At 44.4% G+C, this 27,850-nt stretch overlaps 2 protein-coding genes across 5 annotated transcripts in view; both read left to right on the plus strand.

Annotated features, from left to right (window-relative positions):
- Positions 653-14,432, plus strand: NPM1 (nucleophosmin). Of its 4 annotated transcripts, none has more exons than XM_013972697.2 (11): positions 653-840; positions 2,652-2,731; positions 3,286-3,405; positions 3,693-3,786; positions 3,989-4,095; positions 4,195-4,265; positions 8,487-8,550; positions 8,895-8,978; positions 9,728-9,829; positions 11,568-11,642; positions 14,062-14,432. In XM_013972697.2, exons 1-11 carry the CDS (start codon positions 783-785, stop codon positions 14,098-14,100), a joined length of 894 nt encoding a protein of 297 aa, XP_013828151.2. In that variant the 5' UTR covers positions 653-782; the 3' UTR covers positions 14,101-14,432. The 4 variants fall into 4 exon arrangements, with proteins under 4 accessions (XP_013828151.2, XP_013828152.2, XP_013828153.2 ...); XM_013972698.2 differs by having other exon boundaries at positions 8,487-8,541; XM_013972699.2 differs by lacking the exons at positions 11,568-11,642; positions 14,062-14,432 and adding an exon at positions 10,829-11,133.
- The window catches only part of FGF18 (fibroblast growth factor 18), a 35,978-nt gene continuing 31,644 nt past the window's right edge, over positions 23,517-27,850 (plus strand). The window contains exons 1-2 of the mRNA XM_018065624.1: positions 23,517-24,087; positions 24,257-24,293. Of these exons, the coding sequence (XP_017921113.1) occupies positions 24,056-24,087; positions 24,257-24,293 (69 nt within the window). The 5' untranslated portion in view covers positions 23,517-24,055. The remainder of the gene's footprint in view (positions 24,088-24,256; positions 24,294-27,850) is intronic.

Raw genomic sequence — 27,850 nt, forward strand, 5'->3', positions numbered from 1 at the left:
ATGAAGGACAACTTCGGAGATGTTTCCTCAGAAAGGACAGGGCGATTAAAAACAGTTGAATAAGAGTGACCAGCAGCTACATCTTTTCTCTCCAACAGATGATATTCCATAGTTCACTGTATGTGGAACCACAAGCTTTAACTTTAGGGAAACAATGAATTCTGAGCCCAGCCCTTCAGGCAAGTCAAATAAAAACCCGCAGTGGTTATGCCTGTGTGGAGGCCTGCGAGGCACGAGGGGATGGAGAAAGGTGAATGGAGCCGCTCTCCGACCCACAACCAGCTCGCCCTCCAGCGCCTAACACAGCTCAGCGTTACCGGCGCCATTTTGCTGGGTGGGCTGCGCAGGCTTTTGGCGCAAGGCCCGCGCGCCAGAGCGGGAGAGGACGTGGAAGGCTTGCAGGGAGGGGGGATCGCGCGCTACCCGGGGAAGCACGCCTGCGCACGGGGCGCAGCTGCTGCGGAGGGGTGGGGCCGAGGTACAAGTGCGCGTGCGCGGTGGGAGCCCGCGGAGTACCTGGAGGAGGTGGGGGGCGAGGTAGAAAGCAGTGAGGTTGAAGAGCGCTTGCGCCCGAGAGCGACCGGGAGGGGCGGGTGCACCGGAGCACGCGCGCGGAAACGGGACTTGAGGAACTCTCGCGAGATCTCCAGGGTGCTATATATGTACGCGGGGAGCCCGCGTCCTTTCCCTGGTGTGATTCCGTCCTGCGCGGCTGCTGGTTCGAATAGTAGTCGTTTAATTCCGTCCGGCTTCTCTCCCACATAAGTGCGTGCCGCCAACCCATGGAGGATTCAATGGACATGGACATGAGCCCCTTGAGGCCCCAGAACTATCTTTTCGGTAACTGCTTGGGGGTTGGAGCGAGGCCGCGGAGGGCCTGGAGGCTTTGATGGGGGAGTGCAATCATGTTGAGGCCTGGGTTAGCGGAGAAAACTAAGCAGGCTGGAGGTCTGAGGGAGTCGGAAGCGAGCTGCCAGGATCCTCCAGCCTGAGGGATGGGGATCCAGGAGAATCGAGCCGGCAGCACGGAGAGAGGGTGGGAAGGAGGGACGGCCTGAAGGCTGGAGCATGAGCGGTCGGGGCCTAGGGCCTGAAGCAACTTGGGAGCGACAGGTTGAGAGTTCGGCGTTAGCTGGGGCCCATGATAGAACTCCGGGTAGTTATTCTTGGGGCTTTGTGAGTTGGTAGGCTTCTGATTCCGGGCGGGTGCCTGATGCTGATCTCCGGGTTGGTGGTGCAGGAGGTTGTGTGGTTTCAGAGTGTGAGGCCTGAGCCTCCTTTCTGAACGAGAGGATGGATTGAGCATGGCGTTGTCATCGGGCCTCAGGGTCAGGACTGTAGGGCCAAGACTCGGTCCCCTTGCTTCGGCCGGTTACGCGGGGAGGGGAGGTGCGGCCCGGCCGGGCGTGAGGAGGCCGCGACCGCTGGGAGCACGTGGTTGCCACGTGGTTGGGAGGAGGGGGTGTGGGCGCTACATCCGGGGCTTTCTGGTGTCTTGTCACCCCCAAGCCTGGCGACTTAGGGCTTAATTGAGGCTGGTGGGCGGGAAATGTTAGGTGAAGTGGTTGGTAGCGCCAGGACTCTGGAGGTCTTTGTTCAGTGCTTAACATCTATGTTGGTAGTACTCGTTTAGAGAATCCTTTTTCTAATTTCACCGCGCCCACTTTACAGATGTGGTACTGAACTTAGAAGCGGCTTAAGGAAAATTAGACGATCCTTGCTTCCAGAACTATTGCATTACAAATGATTTGGGGCGGTAGAGGGAGACCAGGGAAGGCAGCCTTCTGTTAAACTTGGAAGGTTTAGGGGATTTCCCTCTCACGCACAGTGTACCATGCTAAGGGTCTTTCTTGGTTTTTCAGTCTCAACTAAACTTAATTGTTGACGCCATTTCCTTGTGTCAGGCTTTGAGGCATCTCTTCCAGTAACTATTAGATGGTAATTAAATAGAACTATTTAAAATTTAATTCTGATGGTATTTCAAATAATTGCCTATTCATGAATGGTAGTTGTAATATGCACTATATACGTTAAGGCTTTTATTCTTAGCATTTTGAAAAACCAGCGTTTCGGATCTATTTCTATCAAAATTTTTATGTTAACTCTATTAGAAATATCCTTAACATATTTCCATGTTTTAACTTCTGAGCAGAATTGAATGTGCATGATTTCTGACACCTCAGAAGTGGAATGTTGACCCCTGTAAGGAGTTTAGTTCTACGTTTGTAGTTTTTCTGCTACAAATACAAGCTGTTGATGTAGGTGTTTATGTAACTCTTGCCACTTCTAAATTTGGTTGGCACTTTTTTGGGGAATTTTGGTAGGTAATCAACTTTTTTAAATAGTGGGATTTTATCAACATTGTTAGGATGGGTTTGAATTCCAGCTTTACTAAATTTTTGATCCTATTTCTGAGACTATGTAATTGAGAATTAAATAGTATAGGGGGAAAGTGGAATTTATAACGCTCTGTATGGATGTTATTTGATGTTGATAAACTTGTGATCAAAAAATGCAGGGAGTGGTACCTCTTCCTTTTTGGTAGCTAGAATAGTAAAAATTCCTTTACAAGTTAATGCTTTAGTTACACACACTGAAGTTTCAGTGTTACTTTTCTCCTTGTTACAGTTGGTTTTGTTCTTAATTTACAGGTTGTGAACTAAAGGCTGACAGAGATTATCACTTCAAGGTGGATAATGATGAAAATGAGCACCAGTTATCTTTAAGAACGGTACTTAAACTTTTCAAAATACATAACTTTTCTTGATTTCAGCCTTTTAGTTGTTATTAGTTAAGTGTGGCTTAATACTTTATAATTGTGTTTTTCTGAGTAATTGTACATACTTGATTTTCTAAATGTGTGACAGGAAACTTGGCCTCTTTACCACTTGGCAATTGTAAAGTCCAGTCACACTGTTCAGCTTTCCTTATTTGTGTACTTCACTTCTTCAGTTGGATTAAAAAGCCTTTTAAGAGAGGGATAGATACAGATATTACTTTGTTCCCCACAGACAGCCTGTAGCCTACAACCTAAGTTGTAAGTGTCTAATAAACGTTAGGTGACTTATACTTTGCATGCGTGATGACATAAACCTATGTGTTATCAAATGTGTTTTTCTGTGTTTAGATTTACTGAATCTTAGTCGCATAAAACTTGAAGACAGCATTGTGCCCAAGTCAGTTTCTCTGGTCAGTGGTCATAATGAAAGGTTATAATTGTCTGCTTTTAAAACAACTAGTTTGCAGGGCTTGTAGAAAGTTGAAGCACTGTTTTTGTCTTTCCAGGTCAGTTTAGGGGCTGGAGCAAAGGATGAGTTACACATTGTTGAAGCAGAGGCGATGAATTATGAAGGCAGTCCAATTAAAGTAACCCTGGCGACTTTGAAGATGTCTGTACAGCCAACGGTAAGGGCGCATGAGTACTATTCGTCTAATTTTGTCTGATTAGATTTTATTCCAATTCTGTCACATTAAGATATCATTTAGGTTACTCTTCTGTCACTGGGGTGACTGATAACTCTTGAACATGGTGGTAGCTGCTTGTTTATGAAAAAACAGGCTCACTGATGTGTTCATTTGGCTGATGGGTTTGCTTGTTCAGAAACATTTTAAAGTTATGAACAGATTTCATACCAAACATGTAACCTTTTATTTTTTTCCACAATATTTAGTGGTTTATAATTTCTTTTTAGGTTTCTCTTGGGGGCTTTGAAATTACACCACCTGTGGTCTTACGGTTGAAGTGTGGTTCAGGGCCTGTGCATATCAGTGGACAGCACTTAGTAGGTATGTTACACTCTTTAGTCTTAATGCAGTTGCCTTGTTCCCAATTTGGACTTTATAAAGTATGTTTAGTTCTGGTGCTCCTGTCTGTAATAGGTTCAAGTGGGAACCTAGTAATTTATAACTAGAAAAGCAGTGTTTTTTTTTTTTTCTGAGTTCTTGCTGTTGAGTTTTAGTAGTGGCTAATAAAAGAAATTTATTTTAGCTGTGGAGGAAGATGCAGAGTCAGAAGAAGAGGAGGAGGAGGAGGTGAAACTCCTAAGTATATCTGGAAAGCGTTCTGCCCCTGGAAGTGGTAGCAAGGTTCCCCAGGTATGGATGTAATCTACTACACATAATATATTCTTGCCTTTAGTTCAGTAGTTTGGATAAGCACTTACTTATGAGTGTGTGTCCAATTATTTTTTAAAGAAAAAAGTAAAGCTTGCTGCTGATGAAGATGAAGATGATGATGACGATGACGATGATGATGATGAAGAAGAGTAAGTAGTAAGCCCTTAGAGACTTGACGTAGTTGTATGGGAGTGATGTGGGATTAAGTAACTGTTTTAGTTACACAAGAGGTGAATGGTCAGTGGTTGTCAGTAAGGATGAAGTATGAAGCATTTCCTAAATATATTTGACAAGGTTCCTTTTTTTCCTGGGGAGGATTTAGTGGATACATTACTGTATGCTGTCTGCTGTATTTTATTACTGTACAGTAATAAATGGATTAGGCCTAAAAAGAATCTGAATAGCTCCGGCTGTATACATTTTGTAAGTTGTCACATGATGATTTTTTTCCCCAAAAAGGATTTTGGCCCATGGTTGTCTGGTCCTTAGGAGAGAATTAGATTCTAAAAGGGAGTAGGGTTTTATTGGAGAGTTAAATGATTGTAAACAAGATTTGATATGTTTATTAACTAGGTTGGACTGTGGTAAAGTTACAGACATGCTATGGAATAAAATGTTAGTCATAATTAGTCTTTCCTATATGTAGCAATATAAAAATTTGTTAGTACTGAATGTTTAATTGCCTGACAGCTTTGTTCTTGAGTTCTCACGTTGGTCCATACATAGTGAAACCAACTGAAGTTGGAATCTAACACAGGCTCTGAGAGAACATGCACTAATGAAAAATAAAATCTGCAAATCGGGTTTTCAGTAACCTCAACTAGCCAAGCTGGTAGTTATTTAAAAAGGTCTTTGAGCATGATTAAGAAAGCAGAAAATAGGAAAGAGGTGAATGCTTAAAATTCTAAGTTACCTGCATAACTTTCAAGACTTCCTATCTTTAAAAGGGATAATTCCTGAGGTAACTACAGTGTAAATGGTTGGTGTTCTTGTCTTCCATGTCTCCTTTAAGTGGTCTTCAGTTAGTTGATCAGGGAGGAATGAATAGTGTAGATGGTTAGCAGGTCCAAATCAGGAAGATTTTTGGTAAAAGGGGAAAGTGTATCATCAGATACATGAGTAAGTAGAGGCAGTTAATAGATCCGTTGAGGGTACAAGTTTTAGATTCTGTTGGTTAGGAGATAATGATCAGTGGGTCCTGTTTTGGGGGTGGAAAGGGTATGGTGTGGGGTTGGTTGACTTGCTGTTGATGTAAGCAAGAAAAGCTGAAGACCATTTAGTACATTTAAAAGTTTAATACGATGAGGTACCACTTCACACCAGTCAGAATGGCTGCGATCCAAAAATCTGCAAGCAATAAATGCTGGAGAGGGTGTGGAGAAAAGGGAACCCTCCTACACTGTTGGTGGGAATGCAAACTAGTACAGCCACTGTGGAGAACAGTGTGGAGATTCCTTAAAAAATTGCAAATAGAACTACCTTATGACCCAGCAATCCCACTGCTGGGCATACACACTGAGGAAACCAGAATTGAAAGAGACACATGTACCCCAATGTTCATCGCAGCACTGTTTATAATAGCTAGGACATGGAAACAACCTAGATGTCCATCAGCAGATGAATGGATAAGAAAGCTGTGGTACATATACACAATGGAGTATTACTCAGCCGTAAAAAAGAATTCATTTGAATCAGTTCTGATGAGATGGATGAAACTGGAGCCGATTATACAGAGTGAAGTAAGCCAGAAAGAAAAACACCAATACAGTATACTAACACATATATATGGAATTTAGGAAGATGGCAATGACGACCCTGTATGCAAGACAGGGAAAGAGACACAGATGTGTATAATGGACTTTTGGACTCAGAGGGAGAGGGTGGGATGATTTGGGAGAATGACATTCTAACATGTATACTATCATGTAAGAATTGAATCGCCAGTCTATGTCTGATGCAGGATACAGCATGCTTGGAGCTGGTGCATGGGGATGACCCAGAGAGATGTTATGGGGAGGGAGGTGGGAGGGGGGTTCATGTTTGGGAACGCATGTAAGAAGTAAAGACTTTAAAATTTTAAAAAATAAAAAATAAAACATTTTAAATCTAAAAAAAAAAAAAGTTTAATACGGCCAACACAACACTGTTAACTGTATTCCAGTATAAAAAGTTTAAAGGTTACGGTTTCCAAATGCAACCTGGGTAGATGATTGTTACTGAGTGGCCCAGGCAACTGTAACGGGTGATACTACAGGACAGTTTTCAGGGGCCAGGAAAGTGTTAGGTGTGCAAGCCTGGTTGACCTGGGGCCCCTGTTGGGCAAGAGTGGCCGTTCTCCAAGTGGCCCGTGCTTAGGGCTGAGTCCTGATGCTCCTTGGGCTGTACTTCCTTCCAAGTTGTAGGTTTTCCCACAGGAGCCAGGTCAAGTGAGGGGGTAGTGGAGACTGTTCTGGTTCTACATTGAGGTAGCAATGGGAAAAGTGGGGTTATCCAGAAAAAACACCCTCTCCACCTGTTTTATTAGGCGATATTCTGATGAAGTGAAACTGCTTACAGTACTGGTAGTGGTTGTATATAAATCATTGTCATCTTACTTTTCATTATGGGTGTAGCACGTGTAGTTTTTGGGTACTAGGGCCAAAATTGATTTAAAAAATCCCTGATAAAAGTCACTTAAAAGATTTTATATGCTTTTAGTGTAAATTATATGGTACTTGATGCAGTTAACACAGCAGATGTTTTTCTCTGGTATTGGAAAAGAAGTGTTTCTTTGGTTGAACATAGATAAAGTTGTCTTACTTTTGAGACTATATAATACTCAGTTTGTGAGGTAATTAAAATTTCAAGCAATTCCACTATTTCCTGTTTCAGACTCGTGGACTTCTCTAATAATTGGGTTCCACTCCCCACCCCCAACCCCCCAGTTTGTACATTTAGAGTGTACAATTCTGTAGTTGATGGTATATGCCCAGTTGGGCAGCCAATTTCAGAACCTTTCAGCACCTCAAAAGAAACCAAGGTATAACCCCTCATTTTCTCCAGCTCTAGTCAACCACTAATACACTTTTTTTTTTTTAGATTTGTCTGTTTTGGATGTTTCATATAAATGGAATCATAATATGTGCCCTTTTCTGCTGGTTGGTTTCACTTGGCCTCAATGTTTAAAGATTCACCTTTGTAGCATGTGCCAGTACTTGTTTTATATTATTGAGCTATAAGAACTTTTGTATGTTTTGGAAACAAATCCCTTAGAATTTACAAATGTTTTCTCCTATCCCATGTGTTGTCTTCTTTGTGTGACAATCCTTTACAGAAAAGTTTTTTACTTTCATAAAGTCCAGTTAATTTTTTAATTTGTGCTTTTGGTGTCAAACCTAAGAACCATTCCAGTTTTATAATTTTAGCTCATTTTTGATCTTTTATCCATTTTAAATTGTGTATGTACTGTGTTTTGTGTGTACTGTGAGGCAGGAGCCAGGTACTGTGAATACCCAGTAGTCCTAGCACCATTTGTGAAAGATCTTTCCCCATTGACTGGTCTTTCCCCCCTTCTTGAAAATAGTTACTATGCTTACATAGTTTTTGTTTCTGGACCCTTCAGTTCCATGTCTGTCCTACCTCTAGGAAAACATTCTGATTTCTGTTGCTTTGTAGTTTTTATACACCTTAGTTTGTAATTACTTAACATGAATGCTTCAACATCGTTCTTTTCAGGTTCATTTTGGCTTCCTTGAGCTTCAGTGTGAGTTTTAAGATCAGTTTCTATGGAGAAGCCACCTAGGATTCTTTTAGGGATTGTGTTAAATCTGTAAATTAATTTGGGGAGTTGCCATCTTGTATTTACTAGTCCATGAATGTGGGATGTTGCTATTTTAATTTCTTTAACCCTATTTTCATTTTCAAAAATCTACTTTCAGTTGTGAAAAATAACACTCTACCATCTTAACTATTTTAAGTGTGCAGTTTAGTAGTTTTAATCATCATGACATTTTGTTTAACAGGTCAGGCTCGGCTAGTAATACTAAAAACCGTAACCACTGAATAAAAAGTCCCCATTTCCACCTTTCCTCTGGCAGCCACCCATCTTCTGGTTTCTGTAGAGTGATTGCTTTAGGTAAACCTCAGATAAGTAGAATCGCACAGTACTTGTCTTGTGTCTTGACTGTCTCACTTAGTGTGATGTCCGTAAGTCTCACCCATATGCTGCATTTGACAGGATTTCCCTCAAGGATTGTGCTTGCAGTTCTTTCGTCGACCCCCAAAAGTTTGATTTGCTTTGACTAAACTTGCAAGTTCTTCCACTTTCTAGATAAGCTTTCTAGATTTGTTGAGTACATTGAATAAGTAATAAGCACTTACTTCATTTGTAGTGATGATGATGACGATTTTGATGAGGAAGTTGAAGAAAAAGCTCCAGTAAAGAAAGTAAGTAAGGTACAGTAATTTAAGATTGTTGGAAATAGTAACAAAAGGTGGGGATTTTTTGATGCCATTGCTTGTTTGATGGTTATCAAAAGTTGTCATTGAAGATGCTGATCTCCTACTTAAAATTGCTCTTGAGTAGGGCTATTTTGAAAACATTCCTAATAGTGAGGAATGAACTTGTTTTCTTTGTGTAGTAGTAGCCTTCTCCCCATTAGCCCTTTTGTGAAAATGATGATTTTATCTTAACCTGACTGCTGCTTTTATATGGTTTGGGGCAGTTTAATTTGCAGTAACTCTGTTCTGTAGGGAGGGGCATTGATTAAGATTAATGTGATGAATTTAATTAATTGCAGTCTGTACGAGATACTCCAGCCAAAAATGCACAAAAATCAAACCAAAATGGAAAAGACTCAAAACCGTCAACACCAAGATCAAAAGTAAGTGGTAACAGATGTACTAATGCGAGCTTCACTGAAGTGGTTAGGTTCTCCTGCTCTCATAAAATTTGGTAGGTCTTTGGAGAATGACTTCAGGGTGTCAAAAGAGCTAAAATGTGGTTATTTTATCAGCATTCATCCTATACTGGACAGTTGACCCTGGAGCGATTTTAAGCTGCATGGGCCCATTCATCATGGGTTTAAGTGGTAAACACTGTAGTACTGCACATCCATGGTTGGTTCAGTCTGGATGCAGAGGGATCACAGATGTGGAGGGCTGACAGTAAGTTAGTAATAGGCATAGTATTGACCATGGTGAGTGCTGGGGTCATCTGTTGAGGTTCACTGGTCAACTGTATATTGCGGCTGGCTTTCTCATAAGGGAGAAAGCCAACAAAGATTCCTGTGATATTGTGTTATTTAAGGGTTCTTCCTTATATATAAAATGTATATTTATCACATAGGGCAGTTTCTCACAGCTGGCTGCATATTGGGAGATTTTTTCTTAAGTTCTGTGGAATGGGCCCCAGGCATAAAACTAATACCTTTGATTCATTCTTGGGTACCTTCTAGTTTCCTTTTCCTTTCTTAAGGAATAATTTAAGGGCAAAAATAATTGTTCAGATGCATTAATTTATATTGGTAACTCAACTCTGGTGTATACACACTTGTTTTTATAGTAAAGGATTTAAGAATTTTATTTATTGAGAAAATCCAGATACTGTGTTGAAATTTACTTTTTCTTCCAGGGTCAAGAATCCTTCAAGAAACAGGAAAAAACACCTAAAACACCAAAAGGACCTAGCTCTGTAGAAGACATTAAAGCAAAAATGCAAGCAAGTATAGAAAAAGTGAGTAAAATAATATTCCTTCAACTTTCTGGGGATTGGAACAGGACTGTTTCTCATTTTTTATCCCAATACCCTTTTGTGGTGTGAAATTCTCTCAAAAATGGCTTACTAGTTTATAATCTCTGGTGATTTCTTTTTTTGTATATTTGAATTTACATGTGCTTTATTTTCCATTATAAAAGGAACACAAGTAAGTTGATTGTAAGATATATTCTGACTTTAGATGTTAATTAGACCATTTCCCATTGCCTGTTCTATTCATAAGATGCCACAGTACCAGCAGAGGGCGTATGAGTCTTCTAAAATTGCAAACAGCTGGAAATGTAGTCTGGCTGTTACAGTTTAAAAAAAATTACTCACTTTTGACTAGTCAGAAACATTCTGAATTATTCAACAAATGAATTATTTCTATTTGCCTTTTACACCAAGGTGTCACCAGTCAGTACATGTGATGCTTGAATATTTGAATGACAAACATGTTTACATTTAGTTATCTTTTGTCTTAAATAGTGGCAACATGTGAGAAAAAGATTAGCTTTTGTCCTACTTGCTTGATTTGTAGTTGGGCGAATCTACATTTCATGGACTTTAGTGAACTCTGGAGTATGGCGTAATTGATTTAAATGCCTTGAAACATATTTGAGAGGAACCTTTAAAATTCTGTGAACAATATTAATATTCTTAGACCTAAATTATTGAAAATGAATGTAGAATTGAGAGGAAAAGTTAATGACTCCTTTTCCCTTGTTTGCTCTATGCTTTCTAGGTTCTGCAAGGCTTCAGTAGATTTCCTTTCCTTATGCAGTTAGGAGTCAGTTGGAAAACTAACATTTTAGAACGAGAATGTATTTCTTGATTTGTTTCAGTACTGCTGTAAACCTTTTAGCCTTCCTGGTATCACTGCTGTGTTTTTAGCCCTTGCATACAGTGCTTGACTGACAATTTAGATATCCTCCCCCTCAATTTTAATATGGTCCTATCTCCTTGGTTTAATTGCAGGCACATTGAACAGCCCTGGGCACTACTGGTAAATTAAGCCCAAAGATGGGGAGAGGAAAAGGAGAGACACATATAGTCCAAACTGAGTATCATCAACAATCCAGACTGAAGTCTTCTATTTTAATCTCAATCCCCTTTCCTGATTGGCCACCCACCCACACCCCTTCCAGGCTGGAAGCAATCAATTGATCTCCTAAAACACTTTGCCTGCTGTGATTCAGTGAACCTTATACTTTGCTTTCTATTTGTACAATTGCCTCGCCTCTGACCATGTATTTCCCTAGCTGCTCAATAAATATTTGAATCAAATAACAGATGTGGCAGTAATTTAAAATAAATTAAAGTGAGGTTTATTTTCTAGGTGATAAGGCAGTTAAGAATTCACCACACCTGAAACTCCCTCCTCTTTCTTAAATGCATAGAAGATTCAGGTTAACAATTTTTGTCACTTGTGTATATGATACTCAAAGGGGCTATCTGTTTTTTAGAGTGGTTGGGAGTGGGTGGGCGGAAGTCAGAAACTTACTCAGTATGGAAGACCTAGGTCCTAATATGCTCTGCAAACGTCTTTCTAGGCTTTTTTAAAAAGGATTTATTCAGTATTAAAAGATTTGAAATGACAAGGAATGATCACAAATAATCCTGTGTCATAAATAGCACGCAAATCTTTGAGGAATTTCATAATGATCTCCCTCAAAAAATGCTTCTATACTTACCCTTAATGCTTTTGTCTCCATAGGGTGGTTCCCTTCCCAAAGTGGAAGCCAAGTTTATCAATTATGTGAAGAATTGTTTCCGGATGACTGACCAGGAGGTAACTGAACTTTCTGGAGACATGACCAAATCCAGAATTTTTATTGTGATTTATTATGGTTGTTTAGTCTCTTTAGGTATTGGCTTCTTTTAAAAGGTTCCTAACCACAGACAATACTTCAGATTAAATACATGGAAACTCTTAAGAATTTAGTTGGCAAAAACTGAGAAGATAACTTTTTTAGTACATTTTCCCAGCTTTTATATAGATGGTAAGTTATTTCTTGGTTACTGAACTCAGTTTGCTTTTGGTACCATGTTGGCTAAGGAAATGAGCTGCGGTTTTCCTTGCTGCTCCATTTGGCTCCTTGGGACAGTCTGGTCTTTTTGCTTTCTTAAGAGTTGGCAGAGGTGATTTTCTTCATAGATGTTATGGGAAGTACATGTTGCTGAAATAGACCTAAGTGTAAAATCTGGAAGCAGGAAGCCAAATTGTACTCAATATATTGATTTAGATTTTATATTTCTCAGTATGAAGGCATTTTGTCAGTAAAAGAAAAATCATGCATTTATTTTTAGTGTCTTCTAGTTGACGACTCCAGTTGTAAAGGAAAATGTAAAAGCCGTTGCACAAGGTTGCTAGGCATTATGCACATGCAGGACATGGTCTGTGTTGCTTTTGTCAGGACTCCCTAAATCTCCTGTGTTCAGCCTTCTTCAGTAAATTAAGAAATTTGTTATTAGAGCTCTTTTTCTGCCACAGTATTTAGTACTTAAGTCACTTAATGGCAACACTTTTTCTCAGGTTTGAAAGCCTTGCAGTGATTTAATATTCTTTACGTGAGTTAGCCTTCATTTCCGTGGCCTTGAGATGATCAGATTGAATCTTTTTGATTCTTCTGGTTGCTATTCTTTCTTTATGTATATTTGAATTCCAGAATGCCAGTGTATATTCTGTGAATTTTCTGAATAGCGGGCATTTTAGTAAAATAAAAGCCCTTTTAAGATGGTACAGTAGATAATTATTAATTCAGTGTTGAAAATCATGGCAAGTGAGATATATAAATTATCATCTGTAACTGGTAAGCATAAGAAAATATGTAATATAAGCTAATACCAAAGGAAGTGGTAAAATATAATTTTTGATGAAGAAAAATTCATGTGATGATAAAGTTGAAATTGCAAAGGCCTTCCAAATAGTATAATACCAGTCTTGTAGCTGAAATGACTGAACTCACTGCTATCAGAAGTATTTTCTGACTTCAAAAGTGAAAGCATAATTTGAAGTGCCAAGATGAAATTCCTGTAATAATGAAAAATATGATCATTCACTTCACTATTAATGGAAATTACCACAACACTGAACGTGTCACATGTTTATTGCACAGTTGCAGATATGAATAATCACAGTGTATAAAATACCTTCCCATTGCTTGTGCAGTTTTTCTTCAGAGTTGCTTGTGAGAATTAGGCTAATAAAATCTAAATGACCTGAGAAATAGCAACCTTTTGCAGAAATTCTTGAATTAAAGAGTTAAGAAAATGTACTACCTTTTGAGGAAATAACTGCAGATAAAAGTTTTGCTGAATGTTTGTATAAAGGTGCAAACAATGTTTGGTCAAAGTTGAAGCATGAATTACTCCAAGGTCAGTATTCTCTATAAAGCAGATCAAGGAACATCTGATAACCTTTTGACTTTTTCAAATAGTGTGGAATAGTTCGGTATTTGTATTTAACTTAATGATTAGAGAATGACATGATACTCAGTTCCTGTTGATATGAAGCAGTACAATATCATTAGTTTTCAGGAATGGAAAGACAAGTCATGGAAGACGGTTTTATGTGTTTAAACTGGAAGAGCTTGTCTGAGTAACTAATATATATATATACTGCCTCATATGTCTACTCATTAATAAAATAATTTGGATGTGACCACTCTAGAAACTTAAAATGTACCAAGATAATAAGCCTAACTAAGCAATTTATAAGCAAATTCTATAAAACAAGGAACTATTAAGATATCATGGAAATATAATTAGAGATAAAGAAGGATATAACTGGTATATTTATATAGTTTATTTCAGATAAATGTAACTTTTTAGTATGTGTCCCATATACAGGTACGTGTTTTTCTCTGAATTTGGCCCTAAAGCAGGTGGCATTGAGGCAACATTGACCAAACTAGTCTGATTTCCTTAGCTAAAGGTCTAAGCTGTTAAGTGTATGTTAGTATGAAAGTGACTTTGCGTACAAGAATCCTATAATTTATGTAAATGTATGATCATTCAATTTATGCTCAATCATTCAATTTGAAATTAAATTGTAAGTTTCTTTGAAATCAGTTATTAATTAACTAGAGTGAACCTTTTTGGTGGTGGAATGAAAAATAGCTATTTTGAATTGTACAGAGACGTGGTTTAATTTATTGGTGTCTATGAAGTGTTGTGGTTTTTCAACCACATTTCTTTTTTTTTTCCAGGCTATTCAAGATCTCTGGCAGTGGAGGAAGTCTCTTTAAGAAAATAGTTTAAACAGTTTGTTAAAAATTTTCCGTCTTATTTCATTTCTGTAACAGTTGATATCTGGCTGTCCTTTTTATAATGCAGAGTGAGAACTTTCCCTACCGTGTCTGATAAATGTTGTCCACGTTCCATTGCCAAGAATGTGTTGTCCAAAATGCCTGTTTAGTTTTTAAAGATGGAACTCCACCCTTTGCTTGGTTTTAAGTATGTATGGAATGTTATGATAGGAATAGTAGTAGTGGTGGTCAGACAGATGGGAATGGTGGGGAGACAAATATACATGTGAAATAAACTCAGTATTTTAATAAAGTAGCCCTGTTTCTCTTTCTGTTATCCTCTTTATACTTTATCAAAGAAATACGTTTACATAATCAAATGTTCCTCAGACCTTCCTACCACCCAGCCTAGCCTTTCACTCCCAAAGAAAATCTGGCATGTTAAATATCCTGCAGCAGCCTTTCTCAGCCTGGCTTCTCTGTGTGAACCAGAACAGAAAATGCTTTCTGTGACTATCTTTTTCAGTACATAAGGTATTTGAGATTCTTGGGGGAGGATAATTTATTGCATGTAGTGGTTACTTTAGAACATTAGGGGACTAATCCTTAGAACCCCTGTAACTGTCTTAGCAAGATTCAATTGCATGACAGGGCAAGATTCCTCTGCTACTTGTCTTGCTGTCGTGTGTCCTCCAATAGTTTCTAAGATTGCTTTATTGATGCTGTTCTGGAGTTTTATGTCTTGCAATCTTCTGGACCCTGGGTGGACTGTGGGTCTAGTCTTGAGACTCTCAGGTGTTTTCTTGGGAGGTTTAATCCTCCTGCTAAACTCCCATGCATTCTTAGGCCTGTATGATTCTTTGTTTATCCTCATTCCTTTTTGTTGAAACTTGGAGAGAGACTTGTGTTGGTTTTCTTTTTTTAATTTCCACATGTTCTTCCTTGGTTCTTGGGATGTAGTATCTAGAGTCTGAAAAAGACCTTTCCTCTCCATGCATTGTTTACTCATTACCCCGCTCACTCCCAGCCTATTAATTTCATATTTCATATTGATTAGAAGGGTGGTACTTGATGACTGGGTTCTAGTTCCAGATTATTTTGATGGAGGTCTGAAGACACTAGCTTTTCCATCTCTAGGGTAGTTTTCCAGAGTAGATTAATTTTGCGGGGTGGGAAAAAATACTGGGGTAGTACTGTCTTGTCTGATCTGTTTCCAAGTGTTAGGTTTCTCTTCTAGTCAATTACATTGTGATTTTCTTCATCAATTATTCAATTATATCTGAATAAGCTGTGTCTGCCCTGTAGCTCCTCTTTATTTTAATGGAGGCATAACTGCTGCTGCTGCTAAGTCACTTCAGTCACGTCCGACTGTGCGACCCCATAGACCGTAGGAGATGGTAAATGTTCAGTGTTCTTAATTGAAATCACATCGGTTTTAAAATATGTTTATGTACTTCAGATTTAAAAGATGATCTGCTTTAAATTGATAGTAAAATCCCAAATCACTTAGCCATCCTATATTAAAAAATTGCTGGTGTTCAAATAATGCAACTGCATTAAAGTTGAGTTATTCCTTCCCTAGGTAGTGTTTTTTAATTACTGTTTGTGATGTAGGAGTGTTAGGTAATTACTAGTATTAGTTGTTTAACATGTTCAGAAGTAGAAGTATGCTTGCTGATAGTAATGTCTGAAATTTGTATTGAGTTGCGTTGTGTGGAAGTTGAACATTTGGTTTACCTGATGGGCACTTCTGTGTGGCAGGGAACCTAAAAGAACTTCCCACCATTCTGAGGGAAAGCAGTTGGCCTTACTGATTGTTCTGTTCTTAGCTTATTAAACACAGCTAATCAAATCTAGAGGGCTGCTTTTTTTTTTGAAAGGACAGGAATTAAAGATTCCCTGTGCCTCAGAAGTCTGATAGTGCTATCTGTTAGATACCAGCCAATTAAACATGATAGTAATCTGGAAGTTAAATTACTACTACTCCCAGGCTTAGGAAATCTCTTTTAAAGACACTGACTTCCCTTTGTTCTATATAAACTACTCAGTGTGATTGGTCATAAATCACTATTGGTATAAATGCTAAAAATAAGTATAGTTAACGGAAATCCTAAATCCTATGGACAGGAGTTTGGTGGGCTCCCTTGTCCATGGGGTCACAGAGTCAGACACAGCTGAGTACATGCAACCAACTATAGAAAACAACTTAATATTTTTACTGTTAAATCTCTACTGTACAGCCTCTACCTAATTTTGAAAAACATTTAATGTTTTCATTTACCAATTTTGAGAATGATGGTTGATGTCTTAGCGTACCTGAAAGTAACAAGTGTTCTGAATTCAAATTTTTTGTTTAACTTGAGTATTTTTTCAAAACTATAAAAAATTTTTGTTGAAATACAGTTGATTTAGAATGTTGTGTTATTCTGGTGTACAGCAGAATGATTCAGTTTATACACATACAGACAATTCTTTTTAAAAATGTTTTCCATTATGATTAATCCCAGGAATGTATTGAATATAAGACTTTGTTGTCTATACATTCTATGTGTAATATTTGACATTTCCTAACACCAAATTCCTAGTCCATCCCTCCCCTACTTGCCTTCCATTTGGCAACCACGTCTGTTCTGCTGCTGTTTCACAAATAGGATCATTTGTGCTGTATTTTAGATTCCACATAGAAGTGCTACATGGCATTAATCTTTCTCTTTCTTGACTTAGTATGGTAATCTGTAGTTGGGTCCACGTTGGTGCAAATGGCATTATTTCATTCTTTTTTTTAAATGGCTGAGTAATGCTCCATTCTCTCCTCACCCTCTCCAGTGTTCATAGACTTTAATGATGTCTACTGAATTCAGGTTTAAATACATTTTCTTTATCTCAGACCTTTATCTCTTCCACAGAGCTTTGGTTCCTTAAAAGTGGCATTTAGACATCACAGCCTGGGTGGGAGTTGATGGTTCATTAATACTGAGCTGATGTTGTTTAGCAGACCTGGATGATCAGATCAGACCCTTTGCAAAAAGAAGAACACTTTTGAGTTTTAGGAGGGCAAAGATAACATTTGTCTGCAGGAAGCTTCTCTTTTTGATGCCTTTTCATTTTCATATCTTTAGGTCATGGGTGAGAACTCTACAGAGTTACCTTCAAACCTGAACCAGAGGACAAAATAGGTTAATAAGAGGCTATTTGAGAGCTGTCCAAATTCCTGGATCATGCATATGATAATAAAATGAGTCCTGTGTAAAACTTATAAAAGCTATTTAGTTAATGGGGAGGGGATTGTGTATACATTGTCAGGATAGGGCTGTTTTTGTTTGAAATTATCCAAGAAAAGGTTGAGTCACAAAATTAAAGGTTAGTGGTCTGGGCTGTGGAGATACAGGGTTAAAGTCTAAGCAGAAAGTCTAAGGCTACCTTCTAGCCAGGTCTTAACAAAAGAACCAGTTGCTCCCTGACTCATGAACTTGGCAGTAGACATCCCATTTTAATGCTGTGAAAGTTCCAAGAGCTGATCTAGAGAAAATTTTACAGCTGCATCTGTGCTAAGGGTCTGCTTTTCTCACTGAGCTGCTTGATCCTCTTGAAGACTTGAGGCTGTGTTTGTCCTATTTTCTTAGGCTAAAAGTTCTCTCATCTTTGTCTCCAAAATATAAGGACTCCCTGAATCTTTTGATTCTTAGATTTGGAAAGGTGGAAAAGGAATACTCTGTCCCAAAGCATCTAAGTGCTTAGGATTAATCAGCAGGCAGAACACTTAACTGCCCTCCAGGGGTTCCTTTCCATTGGGCAAGCAGCCTACATACATTCTCAAGTACCCTTGAGACAACCAGCGAAGTTTTGCCGATGAGATCTGCTCAGAAAATTGCAGACTTGCTAGCTTAGTGCTGGGAATTTGAATGGACGAGTGTCCAGCTCCCAACACCAAATTAGCACAGGGCCACCTGGTTTCCGCTACCATAACTAGCTGGACTAGTAACAGCGTTTTCATTGGCCTCCTTAAGGCCACTGTCCTTATAATGTATCCATGCTGCATTAAGCTTAGTTGTTAGCCTTGTTAAAAACAGGCTGGGCTTCGGCCCTTACTTACCAAGCCTTTGTTAAATTGACAAACAAATGGGTATATCCACATTGAGTACTGAAAGTGTTAGTCACTTAGTTGTGTCCAACTCTTTGCAACTTTATGGACTATAGCCTGCCAGGCTCCTCTGTCCATGGAATTCTCCAGGCAAGAAACTGGAGTGGGATGCCATTTTCTTCTCCAGGGGATCTTACTGACCCAGGGATTGAACCCTGGTCTCCTGCATTGCAGGCAGATTCTTCACCATTGGAGCCACCGAGGAAGCCTCTGAGTACTAGTTGGCAATAAAAAGGAATGATAGTGATAACAGCAACCAGGTGGGACTTGCCAGGTAGTTCAGAGGGTAAGACTACTTTCCAGTGCAGAGAGTGTGGGTTTGATGACTGCTCTGGGAACTGAGGTACCACAGCTGCATGGTGCAGCCAAAAAAGACGAGTGAGGGTGAATCTCAAACATGCTGAGCAAAAGAAGCCAGACACAGAAGAGCACGAACTGTGTATGGATGCATTTATGTGAAACGAATCTAGTGCCAGCATATGAATGGTAACTTGAGACTAGGGATGGGTGTGGGGAGATTGCTCAAGAAAGGTGTTTCAGTTCAGTCCAGTCCAGTCCAGTCGCTCGGTCGTGTCCGACTCTTTGCGACCCCATGAATCGCAGCACGCCAGGCCTCCCTGTCCATCACCAACTCCTGGAGTTCACTCGAGTCCGTGATGCCATAAGCCATCTCATCTTCGGTCGTCCCCTTCTCCTGCCCCCAATCCCTCCCAGCATCAGAGTCTTCCAGTGAGTCAACTCTTCGCATGAGGTGGCCAAAGTATTGGAGTTTCAGCTCCAGCATCATTCCCTCCAAAGAAATCCCAGGGCTGATCTTCAGAATGGACTGGTTGGATCTCCTTGCAGTCCAAGGGACTCTCAAGAGTCTTCTCCAACACCACAGTTCAAAAGCATCAATTCTTGGGCCCTCAGCCTTCTTCATAGTCCAACTCTCACATCCATACATGACCACTGGAAAAACCATAGCCTTGACTAGACGGACCTTTGTCGGCAAAGTAATGTCTCTGCTTTTCAATATGCTATCTAGGTTGGTCATAACTTTTCTTCCAAGGAGTAAGCGTCTTTTAATTTCATGGCTGTAGTCACCATCTGCAGTGATTTTGGAGCCCCCCAAAATAAAGTCTGACACTGTTTCCACTGTTTTTCCCATCTATTTCCCATGAAGTGATGGGACCAGATGCCATGATCTTCATTTTCTGAATGTTGAGCTTTAAGCCAACTTTTTCACTCTCCACTTTCATCAAGAGGCTTTTTAGTTCCTCTTCACTTTCTGCCTTAAGGGTGGTGTCATCTGCATATCTGAGGTTCTTGTTATTTCTCCCGGCAATCTTGATTCCAGCTTGTGCTTCTTTCAGCCCAGCGTTTCTCATGATGTACTCTGCATAGAAGTTAAATCAGCAGGGTGACAATGTACAGCCTTGACGTACTCCTTTTTCTATTTGGAACCAGTCTATTCATGTCCAGTTCTAACTTTTGCTTCCTGACCTGCATATATGAATAAACATTTGTTGAATTCCAAGCATTTAAAAGTTATACATAAATAGTGCCTTAAAAGGCCTTTTGAAGGCTTGTCGACTTAAAGCCTCTGCCTAAAAGTTGAGAGATGTTACAGTTGGTGGAAATTTTCAGGACTTCAAGCTTGGGAGACTGCGTCTCAAGTGACAACTGTTTGGAGGAGGTGGGTAGAGGAGTTGGGTTTTACAGACGTTTGCAACAAAGCAGGTAGTCTGAAAGTCAAAAGTGTTTCTATGAATTAAAACCAGATACCTCAAGGAATTTAGCGCTTTTCTATATATGGGAAAATGCGAGAGTCTGGGCTCATTGAAATCTTGCCTTACATATGCATCTGGGCTATCTGGGGCCAATAACCTGCTGTTTTCAAGCTCACTGTAGGGAGTGGCTACAGCCTGATAGCTGCTGGATCATAGGTATTGTTCTCTCCCTGGTTGCCTAAGGGGCTCCGAAATTCACGTTTGGAGGGCCAAAGTCACTCATCACTGACATCCTGGTTTACTGATTGGGCAGGAAATACTCCATTTCTCAGGCTTCTGATAGGTACCTACCCCGTTTTCACCCTCTTGCAACTCTTGGCTAACTCGCACCCATCCTTTTCCCACTTGGAGACAATTGATATCTTTTCCCTGGAATACTTTGTATCTTTGGGTCTTAGCCGAAGTATCGCTAATTGGTGCTCTCTATCCCATTGTTTTCCTGCAATGTACTGTTAAGCTTGAATTTATCTCTTGGCTTATTTGCTTATTGCTTGTCTTAGTAGAAGTGAAGTGCTTTTTAAAGCAAAGGCTTTGTCTGCCTTCTCCCAGGGCCTGATGCAATAAATAGTGATTGAATAAATTGGAGAGAAGTGACTACCAAGCTAGTGACCCATATTGCTACATGAACATGTCAAATTTGAATAGAAAAACCTCGTTTAAGATTCATTTGGTAAATCAATAGGTTTGAAGGTGTGAATGATGGAGAAAGGGAAGAATGTAAAAATTTGATTTGAGTAGAAAAATTCTTTTCAATAAATTGAGAATGATCCTGCTTTCCTGCTTGGTGAACAAAAATAATGAGATAGTAACCTGAAAACCCTGATCAGGATTATTAAATAATAACTAAAACCTTTGAAACCTTCATTGTGAGCCAGACCAAATGATCTCATTTGGTAACTCACAGCAACTCAACACTTGTTGCTGTTCTTAGATGTGGAAGATGTGGCTTGTAGATGAGGAAGCTTGTAGGAATTTATAAGTAAGTGTTGGAGGCAGTACTCAAAGCCAGGACCTCTAACTCTTGAGTTTACACTCTTACTCAGAACATCTCTTCAAGTCAATCCTATTTGTTACAATCTATTTGTAAGTAAGTCGCTCAGTCGTGCCTGGCTCTTTCCGACCCCATGGATTGCAGCCCACCAGGCTCCTCTGTCCATGAGATTTTCCAGGTAAGGACATACTGGAGTGGGTTTCCATTTCCTTCTCCAGGGGATCTTCCCAACCCAGGGATCGAACCCAGATCTCCCACACTGCAGTCAGATTACTGACTGAAGGGAAGCCCAGTCCTATTTGGGTAACAACTTTGTGAAATCAACAAACACTGTCTGAGCCTTAAAAAAAACTGCAAGCATTTTAGAATATGAGTGATGATGTACTCATTCAAAAGTAACAGAAAACAGTAATAGTATAGGAAACTGGAAGTGTTGATTCTTAGCCAGGAGATGCTTCAAACACCCCACAGTAGGCCTAAACTACCTCTTAACTGGTCTGTCAGAGGTCTTAATGAAGTAAGATAAAGCACGTGGTGATGTCACAGGACCCAAGGGGAGCATTTCTGTCCATCTCTTTTGTGGTTGGTCATTGCATGCTGTCTTAGGATTTACCAGCTCTAGCCATGAGAATGTCTAAGTAAATACAGCCCAGTGCTTCAAACAAGAACTTTCTGCATCACTCAGCATCTGGCTTTGAAAAGGCTTTCTGCACTTGTGTTCAGTGCTAAAACAGAGGCTGTTTAAGATAGCCTCAGCTTTGGGCTTCCCTGGTGGTTCAGTGGTAAAGAATCCGCCTGCCAGTGTAGGAGACACAGGTTTGATCCCTGATCTGGGAAGATCACACATGTTTTGGAGCGATTAAGCCCTTGTGCCACAACGACTGGGCCTGTGCTCTAGAGCTGGGGAGCTGCAACTGCTGAGCCTGTGTGCCTAGAGCCTGAGCTCTGCGACAGGAAAAGCCACGGCAGAGAGGAGCCCGCATACCTCACCTAGAGGCAGCCCCTGTGTGCCGCTACCTGAGGACACCTGCGCAGCAAAGACCCAGCCCAGCCAGAAATAAACCCATAAAAACCATGCAGGGAGGCCTGATAGCCAGAACCAACGCTGGTACTTATATAGGAAGTATTACTGTTGGACAGCGCCTGTGGCAACCCACTCTGGTGTTACTGCCTGGAGAATCACTTGGACAGAGGAGCTTGGCAGGCTACACTCCATAGGGTTGCAAAGAGTAGGGACCGATTAGACATAAGCACACCTCAGTTTCACTGTCAGTGAAAACCACAGTGAACATAGAAAACCATCAATCATAGCACAACCGTGGCACATAATCATGACACAAATTTTTAACCAAATAGTTTGGATTCCTGAATTTTGCTTTCTGAGCTTATTCAGTTGCTTTCCTACTGTGACAGTAGAGCCTGGCTGTCTGGAGCTTCACACAGTGTGAGGCACTTAAGTGTGATTAGAACACCTACATTCTGAGGTTGGTGGGAAGGACAGGAGTGATGCCTCTGAGGAAGCAGAGGGGGTAAGAAGAGATGGTCTCAGAAGGGACCTGGTTAAACGAGTCTAACTGCTTAGTATGCAAAGAATAGCAAATCTCAGCCTAGAGACCAGAAGAGGGCCTGGAGTGGTCGCTGACCAGAGTCCTGCTGGCTTCTCCCGGGCCTGTATAGCCTGCCCGGGCTGGGCTGCAGTGAAGCCTTGGGGACGCTAGGTGGCAGCCGTGCGTTTCCAAAGGTGGCTCGCCCCTCAGAGAGCCCAGCTGGGAACCAACCCCGGAGCCCTGGAAGGGGGTGGGTGGGGGGCGTAAGAGAAACCCTCAATGCCCCCTCCTTTTTAACGGCAGGGACGGAGATTAGAAGGGGGTTCACTCAGGGTGGCCAGGCTTCCCAGAGGGATCTGGGACACGCTACGATCCTCTGTGGACTCACAGGGTGGGTAAAAGCGACCCCCCTTACGTGGAGCCGCCCCGAGGGTTGGGCCTGACCCGCCCTCTCCCTGCTCCCCACTCAGGCGCTGGTGGGTGTGAGTGCGAGGACGAATGTGGGTGAGGAAGGACATTCTGCACCTAACTGCGTTCTGGGGGACCGCAGCCGGCCCAGTTTTGGCATCCTTTGCGCCGTGGCGCTGGTCATTGCGCCCAGGCGCGGAATTTCGACGGCTCCCAGCGCTCATCAGCTCCAGCCTCGCGGGCTCTGCCCCTTCGGAGCTGCCGGTCCCGTCGCCGAGAGTCTGAGCGCCTCCCTCCAAGCCGGAGCGCCAGGAGAAGAGGAGGCGGCAGTGGAGAGGCCGCGGCAGGCCGGCAAGGCGGCAGGGCCGCCTTTGATGTGGGCGCGGCGCACCCAGGCGAGCTGAGCGCCCGTCCGGCCGCGCCCCGAGGGGGGAGCCCCCGGGCCCCGCATCCTCATTGTGCCGGCTCGGGCCCGGGCCCGCCCCCGGCCCCCCGCCCCCTCGCCGCCCGCGCGTAGAAAACGCCCCGGCCGCCGCCAGTGGTGGGAGGCGGCGATGCGCACGGCCGGAGAGACGCGGAGGAGGAGACATGAGCCGGCAGGCGCCCAGACGGAGCGGCCGTGACGCGTTCGTGCTGCCGCCGCGCGCCCCGGCCCCGGAGCGCTGACCCCTGGCCCCGCGCAGCCCCACGCCCCGCCTGGAGAGTGCGCCCCAGCTTCCAGACCTTCCGCGCATGCAGCCCCCGGAGTGAGTCGGGCAGCCAGCCTCCCGCGGACGCCCGGACGGCCGGCCGGCCGGCAGAGAGCCAGGTTCCTCGCACCGGCGGGTGCCTCCTGCCCAGCGGCGGCCGCCTCGCAGCCCCCGCGCCAGCCCGGAGGGCGCAGCGCTCGGGAGGAGCCGCGCGGGGCGCTGATGCCGCAGGGCGCGCCGCGGAGCGCCCCGGAGCAGCAGAGTCTGCAGCAGCAGCAGCCGGCGAGGAGGGAGCAGCAGCAGCGGCGGCGGCGGCGGCGGCGGCGGCGGAGGCGCCCGGTCCCGGCCGCGCGAAGGGGACATGTGCAGGCTGGGCTAGGAGCCGCCGCCTCCCCCCCCGCCCAGCGATGTATTCAGCGCCCTCCGCCTGCACTTGCCTGTAAGCGCCCGCGCTCGGGGCTGCCCACCCTGCCCGGACGTCTGTCCGTGTGCCTGTGGCTCTGCCCGCTCCGCCGTTCTTTTGACTTTGCGGCTGCGTATGTCTGTCTGTGCGCGCGTTTCCCTCCCTCCAGTACCAATGACCTCCTCTCCCTCTCTCTCCCCCGCAGGTGTTTACACTTCCTGCTGCTGTGCTTCCAGGTACAGGTACGTGGGCTCCTGACTCTGACCTTCCCTCTGCACCCACCTGCCCCTGCCTCCCGGTACGCGTCGGTCCCCTTCCCCCGGGCCGCGCCCCCTCCCTGGGCCCCACCCCTCCTGGGCGTGGAACGGTGCACCTGCTCCCAGGGCGCCGAAGGGCGGCTCCGCGTGCGCCCAGCGCGGGCGGGGAACCGGCCAAAGGCAAGGGTCTCTGTTGCTGGACTCAGGCCGGCGCGGCCCCAGTCCGCTTCGGCTGGGAGCGGACCCTTGGAGCGGAGGGCTCAGTCGCCACAATGTGCCGGGCTCCGAGCCCCTCGGCCCCGGCGAGGAGTTAGGACGGAGGGATTTTCTCTGCCAACCGTCTCTTCACCATCTCCGCTCGCTCTTCCAAACAAAAAGGCTCCTTTCAACCGAGTAGATTCCGAGTCCAGGGAGAAAGCTTCAGTTGTAAATTACCCTGTGGTTTCAGAGGCGTTTGCAGCATTGAGAGAGATATGGAGCTAGGAGGTGAGACGGGAGAGAGGGCGCAGAGCGGAGCACCTAAGCAGAGGGACCCTTGCCTGCGAGGCAACGGGCCGCGCTTCGCACACCCTGGCCCAAGGTGGTGCAGCCCTCGGCTGCTTCCTCGCCTCACTCCCCGCTCGCTCACTCTCCTGAATCAGAAGAGGGCTTGGCGCTCAGCCTGGAAAGCACTTGCTAAAATCTGATCTGTTACTTCAGCAGCTTTCAGACTCGGGAAGGTCTTGGCACGCAGACAGTTGGAACGCTGGTGCTTCCAAAGCCGTGGAAATGAAGGAAGAGGTTGGGGGGGGGCGGTGCGGGGGGGGCGGGAGGGAAAGAGAAGAGGGACTGAGAGAGCCGACTTCAGCGCCGATTAGAACCAGACCAGGCTGCCTCAGCTTGGGGTGGGGGGTGCGCGGAGGAAAAGGGACTAGGAAGTGCCAGCTGCCCTAGCCGCCCCCCCCCCCCCCCGCCCACCTGAGCTCTGCGGGAGGGACCCTCGGAGGAGCTGGCCTGGGGCCAGCTGTCTGCCCCTGTCCCCTCTGGCCTGAAGGCAGGTGTCCTCCTAGGGCTAGAGAGTATATGCTTAGGCCATGGTTTTCTGGATTCTTGAGGTGCCCAGGGGGAGCTCGAGCAGGGAAAACGGTGGTTCTCCCAGGTGTGGGTGTTTTGTGCCGTTGGCACAGCGGTCTCTAGCAGAGGGTGGTCTCTAGCAGAGGGTGGTGGTGGAGGGCAGTGGCTGTGGTGGAGGGTCTGCTCGTCTCCCCTCCCACTCCCAGGAGGGAATTGTTACCATCAAGATGGACTTTGAGCTGCGGGCAGGAAGCATGGATGGACAGACTGATGGGTTCTTTCCTTCTGTTGGCCAGGCTGGGGTCCCCGGTGACTCTTTGAATCAATACAACTGGAGTCAGTAACTTAAGACTGGCTGTTTGCCAAGCAGATGTGACCCTATGTGGTGGCGGGGGCGGGGTGGGGAATGGCTGGTGTCAGAGAGAGAGGCCAGTGCCTGGCATGGCCTGCCTGGTTTGCAGCTGAGTCCCCAGGCAGAGGGCAAGCCCCAGGATCACTGCAGGGAACTGCTTGTCGGACCTGGGTGAGAGCTCTTCCTCAGTGTCCTGAGCCTGGGAGCGGGGACAATGAAATGGGCGTGAAGTAGAGAGAAATGGTTTCAGACTTTGTTGCCCAAGCCTCTTGTTGTCCGCTGCCTCTTGGTCCTTGAAGCAGGGTCCAGGAGGGGATGTTCTGTGGTCTTTGTGTTCGCTGGGAGAGTGTAAGGGAGGGAAGCTGGACTCTGCATCCCGCCTTCATGTCCTGGCTAGAGCCAGAGCCAGCCTTTGGGGGGAAGAAGCTGGGGTGGCCCGTCTGGGTTAAGTCTTCAAGCAGGTGAGGGAGCCTTCCTCCTCTCCCCTCCCCTCACTGCCCCACCTCTCCCCTTTGCAGTCTTTTCCCTTCTAAACTGCCTTAGGTCTGACTAATGTTTTTAACTCATGGTCCTTGTGCCCTTGGGATGTCTAAGGATGGGATTATGGGGAAGGGGTTTGAAACAGTATTCAAAATGGTGCCCAAGTATGCAGTGTCTGTGAGAGCGTCCTCAGCTCCCCATGGAGTTTGGAAAGCACCCATGATGGCTGAAAGGTAAAGCAACACTACCCTAGGGAGTTACGGACAAGATTGGCAGGTGCAAATCCTCCTTTATGCTCTAGGGCCAGGAGGAGTGGTCTTAGAGGTGAAGATGAGGGGTGGGTCACCCACAGGGGTCTGCAGGAGTCTGGAGTCTGCTCCCTACTGCAGTGTTGGGCCACCACCAAGAGAGCAGCTATTTCCTGGACAGTGGGCATTTGGAGGGTGGTTGTGAGAGTACCCTTGGTGAGCAGGACCCAGCGAGGCCCCCTGCATGGTGGGAAGGCTCAGGACTCTGCCATCCTGTGGACGGTCCTGAACCCCAGTTCCATCTTTCCCTATCCATGGACCTTTGTGAGACTTAGTTTTATGGTGGGGGGCCCTGAGGATGAGATGGCATATGAAGGTGTTGAAGAGGTTTTGCGGATTCTCATCACCCAGGAGGGCACGAGGCTCTGTCAGAAACTCTATATACCTAACGTCCTTCCCTCCCGGCCCTAGAGTTTTGGAGAACTGGTCCAGTCCTAGCAATGGAGTTTCTGGGCTCCTGCCTCTTCCCATCTATTAGCCACCAAGCCCCCACTGGGCCCCCTGCCCCCAGCCACATTTCCTTGAGCACAGTCAATGCCAGACACTGCCCCCACCCCGCGATGTGGTGAGCCCCACCCTCCCCCACCGGCAACCCCCAGGAGCTAGAAGCTGGGAATTTAATAAAATCCTTTCTCCACACGACTTGGGACACCGTGGATAGCTCAAATCGGAAGAATTTTAAAAATTTCCAAGGGGAGCAAGCGGCGTGGCCAGTAAATTGCTTTTCTGCACTTGGCTGAGCGCTGACAATAACACCGGGCTGGGCCTTTCACGCAGCTCCGCGGGCACCTGCCTGACATTGTTCCTGCCGCCGGGCTCCGCCAGGTCCTGGCCTTCCCCAGGCAGGCTGTGAGGCCGGAACCCCCCACCCCCTCCCCGTCCCGCCTCCCACAGTGCTGCTTCCTCCCTCGCCACGCTTGTTCAAGTCTGGAAGTGTCCTTCCAGGCCTTGTCCTGACCACCCCTACACCTGGCCTCCTCAGTGCGGTTTCGAAGCTTTCTTCCAGTTCACTAGGGTGGGGAAGCCAGAGACAGAGTCCTCTGGGACTTCAAAAGAATGGAAAGCAGTCCTGTTGGGTTGCGCTTTTAATTTCTCAAGAAGCAGCCTCATGCATCCGTCCGTCTGACCAGTCAGGTGTCCCTTCCTCACATGTTGGCCGCAAGCCTGGTTCTTGCTGGCGCTGGAGCAAGGCCAGTCGCTTCCTGGCCTCATGGAGCCCCTGGTCTAGAGAGGGAGGGTGCCAGATTCACAGGAGCTCCTTCAGCGCCTTCCTTTCCAGGATGTGAAGTGCTGAGAGGCAGGGAGTGGCCTCCTGGCTGACAGAGGGGGAAACCAAGGCGGGGGAGAAA

Source organism: Capra hircus, chromosome 20 (assembly GCF_001704415.2).
Source record: "Capra hircus breed San Clemente chromosome 20, ASM170441v1, whole genome shotgun sequence".
Lineage (NCBI taxonomy): Eukaryota > Metazoa > Chordata > Mammalia > Artiodactyla > Bovidae > Capra > Capra hircus.

Excerpts from the sequence above, each read along its gene's own strand:
- NPM1 (XM_013972697.2), top strand. The coding sequence starts at position 783 with ATGGAGGATTCAATGGACATGGACATGAGCCCCTTGAGGCCCCAGAAC. Across the intron at positions 3,406-3,692 it reads AGATGTCTGTACAGCCAACG|GTTTCTCTTGGGGGCTTTGA; the intron begins GTAAGGGCGCAT and ends ATTTCTTTTTAG. Across the intron at positions 4,096-4,194 it reads GTGGTAGCAAGGTTCCCCAG|AAAAAAGTAAAGCTTGCTGC; the intron begins GTATGGATGTAA and ends TATTTTTTAAAG.